We start from the raw sequence: 11,013 nt of genomic DNA, 5'->3' as shown, positions 1-11,013 counted from the left end.
ATGGAGCAGTGTTTCGGAAGCAGCTAGGAAATACTGTGGCCCAATAGAGACACCCTCACCCGGTTAGGCACTAGTAAATCAGGTTACACACTCTGCATTTCCATGGTACAGTGTCAGTTTGTACTAAAAACTAACACACTCATGGTAAAAAAAAAAGTTACAGACAGAATTAGAGTGAGGTTTACCCCCAAATTTACTCTATTCAGAAAAATGTTATATTTCTACATTTAATAGAATTTCAAATGCATATCCACATTGTCAAAGATATTTAAACTGCAATATCTCTGAAAGTATCCATTAGCTTAAACATTATCAGAAATACAAAGTAATGCATAAATACTTATTGGAAAAAATATGATAGAACAAAAATTACGCTTTATATTAAGCCTTTTTGGGGGGAGGAGGCTCTTATTACTTCTAAAAGTAGAGGTCATGATTCTCCAAATCATAAAAGTGACTTTTTATACTTTTATGGTTTTGTTGAATCCTGAGTCTATTATAACAGAGGTCAGCAAATTTTTCTGTAAAAGGCCAAACAGTAAATACTTTAGGCTTTGTGGGCCATATGGTCTCTGTTAAGACTATTCAACTCTGCTGTTTCAGTGCAAAAGCAGTCCTAGATAAAATGTAAACAAGTAAGTGCAGCCGTGTTCTAATAAGACTTTATTTAAAAGCACTGAAATTTGAATTTCATATCATTTTCCTGTGTTGTGAAATATTCTTTGGATTTTTAAAAGCCATTAAAAATCTATAAACCATTTTTGGTTTACAGGCCTTTCACAAAAACAGGTACAGGCCAGAATTTGGACCACAGGCCATAGTCCACCAACCCCTATATTAAAAGATCAATAAAAAATGGTAAGTTTTACTGGTCTTTATAGGCTAATTCAACATGAGACAACATCAAGGATTACAGTGCTTATGACATCCTTTATTCAATTCACATAGAAAAGCATGCAGTATTACTGTAAAACAGTACAGTATTAATGTAAAATGTTCAGTGCACATTAGATAAACAAGTCATTAACATACAAACCATTTTTAGAGGCCTATATGGGCATACCAAACATGTTCAGAATAATATACCTTTTCAGAGTCTAAATTAAAAATTGTGCTTAGCTCACCTATTTCACCCCCTTTACACTCTTCATGAAAAAGTTTTTTAGGGCCTACATAAAAGATAATCTTTTAGCCAACTGAAACTTCTTTTTCTTAAGTAAGGAAAACAGTGCAAGCAAGAATGCTACCATGCATACAGTTTCCATGAAGAACAGTAACATGCAAACAAGAACTTTACCACTCCAAAGAAAGTTCCCCTGGGACATAAGTGGATCAAGAACTTGGCAATGAGTGCTTCTGCACCTGTATATCTGAAACGATGAAGCTACCATGTTTAGGTTCCTCCAAACACAACTGTTCCATGACTTCTTGCTAAAGTAGGCTCAATTTCTGATTTTCAACACACACAAAAAGATGAGCGAATGAAAGCTACCTGACATAAAACAAGTATTTTCATACAGAAAATGTATTCTTTCATACTAGCAACACATTTTCACAAAAACTGGACAGAACACAATGTTAAAAATGCAAACATATACATAAAACCTAAAAAAAAAAGTAGATGAGTATTGGACTAAGGTTCGAGTGCTATTTCCCCATCATGGCCTTGAATAAAAGTTAGGCTATCACTAAACATAAATAAAAAGGGACAGGCAAAATAATTTCCACCCTAGGAAAAGCTTTAAAGAAACTCAAGTGTCTTATGAGCAGTATGTGGACAACACCAAAAGTTTTATTTAAAAAATCCAAGTTCTGAAGATAACTGATGCTTACTAATAGACCATTGTACCTGAAGAGTTAAATCAAGATTCAAGAAAACAAAATATACCCAAACCAGATACGTATAATATTCATTAAAAGGAAACTCTCACCCTACCTTTTCTGGTCAAAAAGATCCCCAATGAAAATGAAAAAGACTAAACTCTTCAAAGTGAACAAAAGTATCCTGGGTACAGGCTAATCCACCATTCTGACTTGACACCTGACGAAAGATTATCAATTCAAAATGGTATAGAGCTTTTATGAGGGGAAAAAGTAAATTTAAAATCTTAGATTCCTCTCAGGACAAAAACATAAATGACACCTTTCTAATGAGTCAACTTTTAGTTGCTTTTGATGGGCTGGCATTGGAAAGGCTGCTCTGGATTTTTCTTTTTGTTGATTGATTCACATTTTTATTCCTCTTTTCGGGCACAAAGGAAGCAGACCAAGGAGACTGAAGGTGGTTGTGAAGACCATGCATCTCTGAGGACATCTTAAACAAAGATGACCCAAACCTTTGATCTTCAAATAGCCTGTGTGAACTGCTTAACAAAACACCCTGGGAAAACTCAGTCTGAAACAAAGAGCTTGGGGGTTTGATTTCATTGGTTCCTGGGTTAGAACTGGGATGGAGTGAAAAATCTTCATTCATTTCCTGGTCAGATGGAGAGAGGAGAAAAAAAGAATTGGGTTTCCATTCATTTCCATTTTCTAACTGATCAGTAGTTAGAGAACCTTTAGAAAGGTTTGGTTTAGTTCTTTCCTCCAGCTTATCTGGTTCCTCAAGGAATTCACTGCATTGAGATGACTTTGCTAAGCCATCCAAATCCAATGACTTAAAACCGTTATTACAAGGGCTCTTGCTGTTGTCTGACTCTGACATCATTGAATCCAACTCCGAGATTTTGTCAAGGTAAGCTGCGTCCATTGATGCTTCGCTGGATGTTCTTGTCCGATTCATTTCAAAGGAGCGGAGAGAATTCAACCTCTTGGATAAACATGAGCCTGATTTCTCACTCAATTTTGAAGAAATTTCTCCAACACAATTTGCTATCGTGTTCTCTTCTGAGCTTTCAAAATCCAAGCTGGGGGCATAGCTCGTGGAACAACAATCCCAAAACCCTGTCTTTGGGGAAGTAAAACATTCTGATTTCTTTTCACTTTCACTTCTATCATCTTCTGAAGAATCTTTATTACAAACATTCGGAGAATCACAAAAATCATCAAACACCAATTTTCTGAGATGGTTTGAGTGCTTTCTGGAACCTCCTGCTTTGACCACAGAGCTCTCTCGATTTTCTGGCGTATTGAGCTGAAGGCAACTAAGGGACAAAGGAGTACAGGGAGCTGGAAGATCATAGAGTTCTTCATCTTTGTAGGATACACAATCACTTGGCTTATTACCCCATTCTCTTTCCAAATAAGTATCCATACTTGTATCTGTCACATCTAACATTATTTCTACCCGTTTGTGATATAAGTCTTTGTTCTCAGAACAATTTGGTTCTGTTTTGCTGGTGCTTTCCTGTCTGACAGAACTGCTAGAAGGTTTTGCCAGGTGTGAATTCAAGGCTGATGAGCCAAGCTGCTTTCTGGCACCGTCACCTTGATTCTTGGATGCCATATCCTCCTCGGTGCCTTTGCTCCCCTTGCCATCTGTAGAAAGTGCTCTCTGGCAAATGGAATTCATAGCTTCCTTCTCATCACTTGAATTTTTTAGCTGTGTAATTTGAGATTCTAGTTCCTCTATATATTTGTCACTTCGTTCCAGGGCTTTCTTGAGGCGATTGGTTTCACGTTCATACTGTTCTACTTTGGACTGAAGAGCAGCTACTGTAAACCTTCCAAACCTGCAAAGAATGGAAGGATCGTTACCCTTATAGTTCAAGATTTTTTCTTTCCTTTTCGAAGTTTAAGAGTGCAAATTGTCTCCGCCCATTCTAATTTCACAAAACAGTGACATTTCAGACCACTCAATGAACAGGATAAGAACAATGACAGATGTAGTACCTTCAAAAGAGGGTTTCCCCATTTATGTACTAATGAGCATATGATAATAATGACAAAGACCTAATAGGATACTTCTGTGGTCAAATCATACTAGTAGTAGCAGCGAGGCAGAAACTCGCTGATAATTTCCCTCCTAAGAGCTGGCGCTATCAGTTCAGCTCATATATGCATGAAGAGTTATACCCTAAAACAATGGCAAAGATTTATGATAACATTTGAACAGTGGTCCACATCTTGAAATATTTACATTCAATCATTTTCCTATCGTACAGCACTGTTTTACAATACATTCCTTACACAATGTCACCTTGTCAAACATAAAATGCCAATTTGAAATTCAGAAATCTTAGCAGTTCCAGCAGGAGTGGGTTTAAACACTTATTTGGACCCTTTCAATTATAGCTACCCTTGATCTGAAGTTTTTACTTGGCCTTTCTGAATACTGGGCTTTAATTCATTTCAGCTCTATTTATTTTTGGCATTTCACAACTGTGTGGGACATCAATTTCATTTCTTCCAACTTTGAGATACAAAGTCAATGCTTGTGCTTCCAATATATTACACATAAAAACATTTTCACATTTTCTGAAAAGGAACATTTTGAAGAATAAATGAAAAAGAACACAACAAAAATTCACTCCTCTCACTTGGGATTATCTTGTTTCCACTATTCCCTTAAGAATGGGTACTGGTGTTCAGCTAAGAAAACAATTTTTGAGCACCTAGTATGGCTCGTGGTATATTTGGAGCTGACGATAAAAGGATCAATAAGACTGTCCCAGCTCCAAGGGACATAAAGTATCTATCTTAAATTCTATCTGATCTGACTACCAAAGGAAATTTCATCTTTCAGGAAACTGCTTCTTATGAGTCAATAAACATAAGTCTTACATTCTAACCCCATGAAAAATAACTTCTCTCCACAAAAGTTCTCTTAAAAAGCTTTTTCTTAATCATCTTTTTGATGACTTAAATATAGGCCCATCTTGAAGAATTCAGGGATTGTCTGTTTTGAGCAAGGTACTTGAGAAGGTGACTTCTAAAAATTGTTTTAATCTATGGGTTTATCTTTTTCTTTCTTTTTCCCCTAATTACAAAAGAATAATTACAATTAAGAAAATGTACTAAGTATTAAAAAATTAAAACGGAGAAGGAGCCAACAGTAACTGTACCTCTTTGTGTCAACAACTATATGTTGTATGACTCTCACTCAACGCCCATCACCTCCTCCTAAACTGTAGCCCAGTTCACTCTCCAGCTCTCCCCTACATGATCCCTGCTCTTGTCACTAAGGGATAAAAGCAGGGACAAAGGTAAATGTAGATTCATAAAATCTCAGGGTTAGAAAGGGCCTTAAAAGATGTGTTGCCAAATACTGACCTACTCACTGCAATTAACTGATCTCCCAGGAAGAGCACACTCCCTTCAACCTCTAAAAATCAAAGCAAACACCAGAGGTATAACAAAAACAAAAGCAACTTCAGTAACAAGCCTCCTTGTTTTAAAGACAAAGTTTACTGCTATGAGTATTTGGTTAAATGAATGATGGGAGCTTTTCTTTTTTCACCAAAGAAAAATGTTTTGTTTTGTAAATGTAGTATTTGACAGAGTGGTAGTTTCTGCAAGAGAATTTTAAAAGGTGGACAAAGATCTTTTAAGTTCATTCAGCAAAAATATCTGTGAGTTCTTGGGACTTCCCTGGCAGTCCAGTGGTTAAGACTCACCCACTTCCAATGCAGGGGGTTCGGGTTCAGTCCCTGGTCAGGGAACTAAGACCCCACATACCGTGCAGTGTGGCCAAAAAGTAAAAAAAAGTGAAAAATAAATATTTGTGGGTTCTTGACTGTAACTACTCTGGCATAATCAAATAACCCCATATTTTTAAATGGAAAAACTACGTAGCATGTTTATTTAATGCAAACAGCAAAAGTGACAGCCTTAAATTTGCTTGCCAAGACGAAATTTGCTTTTTCTTAAGTGCAATTTTTATAATAAAACTATCCTCAGACGAAAAATAAAATCAAATGGTTTAAAATCAAATAATGTTACTAGATAGTAAGTCAGCTGTTACCAAAGGATGTCCTTGGGAACTCAAAGGCCTACATAAGCAGTAGTGACAAATAAGGAATGTTTCCCAAAATATTAGCAGCTTCTTATTCTAGATTTTAGTCTGGAATTTCAGACATAACGTCATTTTATGATGCTATATTTGCCCCTAATTTGTTTATTAGTATGTTTTTAAAAGAAGTTAGTTAACAAACGTTCTGAGCTGAAGTCAAAGTGATAGCCCAAGCATACTTCTTGTATGACTTCAGAGAGAAAGCTGAAGCGCCATGAGAACTAACAGCAGAGGCCAGCAACTAAGCCCATGTGAGAGGGACAAGCAAGGAGGAGTCACTGATGGGGCCGGCTGTTTTCTAAAAGGTCAAAGCCCTCAATTCCCCTAAGTTCTATTTGAATACTCTGCAAGTCTGTAACACTTCGAATAGTCAGACCTTTTTACCATTCTAATAAGGGAACTGTGCTGGTGGGCAAACTAAAAGAAATATATAGTGAAACCCAATGAACTGATCAATTAATTGATCAGTCCAGGTAGCTTATCTGTTTTCTGTCTCTCTCTACCCCCATTAGAGTATAAGCTCCAGGAAAGCAGGAATTATGGTTAGCTCCCTAGAACAATTCTCAGTACACAGTAGTTTCTCATTAAATACTTTTTGAATAGATGTTATTTTCTTACTTTAAGATACATCAATGCCTTACATCAAGACAGAGCCAACACCACAGGATAATCCAAAGGTCCTTGGGCCTCTTTCACATGTAAGTATTATAAGTCACTATATTACTAAACTAAACGTTTCATACGTTTGACTGCTTTATTTTCTTTTTTTCACTGACACCAAGGAAAGCAACAGAGAATGACATACATACACAGTATAGTTCTTTTTATTGTACAGGCTTGCTGTTCTACACTCTACTCCATCCAAAAAAACTTTCCACTTTCACCTTAGCAAGAGAATGCAAACAGATGAGACTTCTGACATATTTTTAGCTTACCCTAGATACCAATATTAGAGACAATTTACTTGATCATATAGAAATAACAATTAGAGATGCACACCTGATGCTATACTTCCACGGATGAAAACAATGAGGATAAGAGCTTATTTAACTTTGGGTATTAATTCCCTCTTATTCACACTAATTCCAGATATTTCCAGACTACATAACATTAAATGAATCAATGCCAAGGCAAGCCAGAGGGATTTCTAATATCATTTACCATACTTCCTTTTCCTGTGCAAATTTCAAAATGGAGTATTTTTATAAACATTCCATTAGAGACCAGAAGGCTTTGATTTTCAAAGCAGCAGTGATGGCCAAGGGCTTCATTATGTCAGAGAAAACATAAAGCAGTTTGGGGGCTGCATCTGATATCAGAAGTGTGTTTTGCTAAAATCTAAGGAGAAGCTTAAAGGATTTTTCATCTTGCAACGTTAACTGATGTACACATTCTGGCTGAGAGCTCCCCTGTTCAAAAAGCTACATAGGTACAAGATTGGTCCTGTCCCTACTAGAAGTAAGAGAAATGAAAAGTCCTATTGGTTTGACCTCTGAGGTATATTATAACTAGAGTAAGGGCATCTCTAATAATGAAAAGTTCCCAAGACCACATTTTCTCATAGCTCATCACATAGGAGGAACAGGACGTGTTTGAAGGGTGTCAGAAGAAAGCAAATGTGGTAAAAGAATAAATGCCAGAACCAAGTATCAAAAGAATTAACCTCTAGTGCTATGCAGCCATTAACTAGCTGGGAAACTTGAGTAATTTACTTTGCCCCTCTAGTTCTCAACGGCAGCCCCAACAAAAGGGATTAATGCAGCAAAGCCCAGTGGGTTGCTGAGACCACCAAACTTCAGAAACACCTTCTTGAGGAACAAGAGGGGCTCTGGGGAAGTGAGCCCCTCTGCCTTCCATGTACCTTTGATTTTATATCTTTTCCTAACTTACTACCTGAGGTAAGAGTGAAACAAAGTGAAAGCAATCTTTGGATCTGGACCAGCTTTTGTGATCCAGCCTATCTGATAGGTCTTCAGTATCGAGGTCCTTGATGGTTTCGATATGCACAAATTTCAGTTACCGCAGTTTAGTTAAATACCACCAGTCACTGAACAACATGGTTCAAATTTACCACATTATATTAACTGTGAGTAGCTGCATAAAGTAAAACTTCACTGCCAGCTTTTCAGTTCACAAAACACTATATAAACAACAGACCGTGCATCATGAACCATGACCAATCAGGTCACTTCTCTCAAAGTCTGAAAGTGACTGTGCACCTGTTCTTCACTTCACACGCAGACAATAAAACATACAGTTGTGCTGCCACATGACATTTTACAAAAATGGATAATCAAAAGACAACTAGCCAACAAAGATGAGGTACAGCAAAGAAATGGAAAAGTGATTAATGCCAGTAGTGAAGTTAGAATCAAATGTAAATGTAGAGAAGAATAGCTGACTGTGGGAATCTTGAAATTGTCACTATTTGAGAGACCCTAGGTAAGCCAGAGGAACTTGGGAAAGGCGAACTTGTTGACATAAATGAAAGAAGTGGCTGTGATGAAAAGGATAAAGATGTCTAGAGGAAGTGACAGGCTGGCAAAAAACTTCACATTAAAGCAACATGGAGCTATTTCACAATATTGAAAGCACAAAAGGATTAAATGTAAAGCTGATGCAAACTTAGGAGTAGTTGTTGAAGCGTTAGAAAAGTTGCTGCCTTCATATCATAAGCTATACACTAAGAAGGCAAGTACTATTCAAATTATTCTCCGTAAGTTTTTTATAAAGAAAGAAAACATTTCAATTCTCAATGTTTCTAATGTTTTAAGTTGTACTATTAAAATATTAATGTACTAAATAAGTATCAGTTTTACTATTTTTTCATCTTCATATACATTTCTAACTGACAGTAAGAGATTTAATGTTTTGGTAAAAATTATTAAAGTTTATAGAACAATTTGATTTTTCTCACTGATTATTGAGAGTGCTTTGCATGGTTTTAGGTTGAATGGTCATTTTTATGATTCTATACAACCATGCAAAGTGAGGATTACCTGTACTAAAGTAATGCTTGGTATGTGGGAAAACCAAGTAAACTTAAGTGAGTCTCAACAATTGTTTTTAAAAGAACTGTTACATTTATCTAAGAAAAGAATGACCCAGGCATACAGTAAATTTTATTGCAGAGTTGCCTGGCTATATAGCTGCAGTTGCATATCTTCTCATTCCCTGACTTATGGAGATACTAGGAAAGTATCTTCTTTACTTAAAACATGGAAGAGAGATAAAAGTTTTAGGGGAAAATTTTTTCTATTGTTCCTTTCCCTTTCCTAAGTATTTTCTCCTACAGCATAATGTGCGGGTTAAAGATTCCTTAAGTTTTTGATGACACAGAACTTAAGTGAGTAGTTTGTAATATGAGCTCTTTAGGATCTGAGTTTGGGTGGGACTGGGAAGGAAAGCGGGAGGTCCAGCGCTGTGCTCTGCTGTACGCATATGTGTACAGGATGGGGAGGAGGCGTATTCCACGGAAAGAATACAGGGAGGACAGCACTGCCGGCAGCCCAGAACTGTATTTGGTGGAGGGGGCCTTTCTCTCACCTGCTCCCAGTGAGCTGTCTGTGCGTTACTCATATCTATTCTCATCCTTGTGTGAGTATCAGGAGGATGGGGGAGAGCATTCTGTCCTTAAACTACTAGAGAAGCTTTGGAAAGTGCCCTATACATTTTCATCCACTGCTGAACCTGATGACTTGCCAGTGTTTCTTCAAGAGAGTTTTCTCTGTTTAAAATGAAACAGTTATGAAAATGTTACATTCCTAGAGAATTTGTTAATCATAAAAGTACTGTCTACGGCCAATCCCTGTCACACTAGTTGAGTCCACAAAACTGTATGAAACAACATGAGGCGAACCAAAAGAGAACAGGAAAACCTCTTCCCTCCTGGAGACTCAAGACAATGTTTCTAGTCCCTGGCCCAACATCCGAATGAATAAATAAATAAAGGCAAGTGAACTCTGCGGATGGAAATGACCAACAGTCAATGTAACAGATAAGTCCCCCACAATGCGGTAAGTGACCACTAACGCCAACGCTGGTGACACTAACAGCAGCAGCCACAACTCCCTGAAAGTTTACTTGTGTCAAGGACATTGCTGTGTGCTTGATACATATTAACTTACCTAATTTAATTGTCATGTTAACTTAATGAAGCCAGATCTATTATTCTTATTTTAAAGATGAAAAATGAGACGCTTATAAAGGTTGTCTCTTCTTCCAGGTTATGCAGAAAGGAAGCAGCAAGAAGCCAAGTCTGTCTGAGTCCAAACACCATGTATGAAGCCATATGAGATGCTTGAACATGAGATCCCTTCTTAAGTAATGTCAGCACCTATTTATACTATGACATAGTACAAAATGCAAGCATGTCTACTGAGTGCCAAGTCTGTATATATGGTCAAAGGGACTAGAATTGTTGTAGTATTTATTAATACATACATTTGCTATTAGAAATATGGAGAGGAAATAACAAGATGTAGGAATACATTCAGATATGTATGCACAAAGCCAATAAATATTTATCAAACACCTATTATGTTCTAGATATAAGTTCAAGAGTATTTTCAAACTTCCAAAGATCATTTATTAAAATGGCCTTGCAGGAAACTATAGCACAGACAGATCAACCTGGCAAATGCCGACCCAAAAAGGGTGACTATTTTAACCAGAGATATGAATACTACATCGGAACCAGAACCATAAACTGGAAGCTCCATCTTTAATTGTGCTATGTATAAAAAGCATACATGGCTTCCCTGGTGGCGCACTGGTTGAGAATCTGCCTGCTAATGCAGGGGACACGGGTTCGAGCCCTGGTCTGGGAGGATCCCACATGCCGCGGAGCAACTAGGCCCGTGAGCCACAACTACTGAGCCTGCGCGTCTGGAGCCTGTGCTCCACAACAAGAGAGGCCACGATAGTGAGAGGCCCGCGCACCGCGATGAAGAGTGGCCCCCGCTTGCCGCAACTAGAGAAAGCCCTCACACAGAAACGAAGACCCAACACAGCCAAAAATAAATAAATAAATTAATTAATTAATTAAAAAAAAAAAAAAAGCA

General features: G+C 37.4%; 1 protein-coding gene across 3 annotated transcripts in view; it reads right to left on the bottom strand.

The window, feature by feature from the left end:
- Window positions 1-820: 820 nt before the first annotated feature.
- Window positions 821-11,013, bottom strand: part of OBI1 (ORC ubiquitin ligase 1) — a 45,445-nt gene continuing 35,252 nt past the window's right edge. For 2 of the 3 annotated variants that reach the window (XM_007186242.2, XM_057533212.1), the window contains one exon: window positions 822-3,671. In XM_007186242.2, the coding sequence (XP_007186304.2) occupies window positions 2,156-3,671 (1,516 nt within the window). In that variant the 3' untranslated portion in view covers window positions 822-2,155. Of the gene's footprint in view, window positions 3,672-11,013 lie in introns of all 3 variants that reach the window. The other variant, XM_057533210.1, reaches the window with a different exon arrangement.

The sequence above is a fragment of the Balaenoptera acutorostrata genome, chromosome 18, assembly GCF_949987535.1.
Source record: "Balaenoptera acutorostrata chromosome 18, mBalAcu1.1, whole genome shotgun sequence".
Taxonomy (NCBI): Eukaryota; Metazoa; Chordata; class Mammalia; order Artiodactyla; family Balaenopteridae; genus Balaenoptera; species Balaenoptera acutorostrata.
The sequence above is the reverse complement of the archived record's forward strand: the minus strand, read 5'-3'. Positions and strand labels throughout refer to the sequence as shown.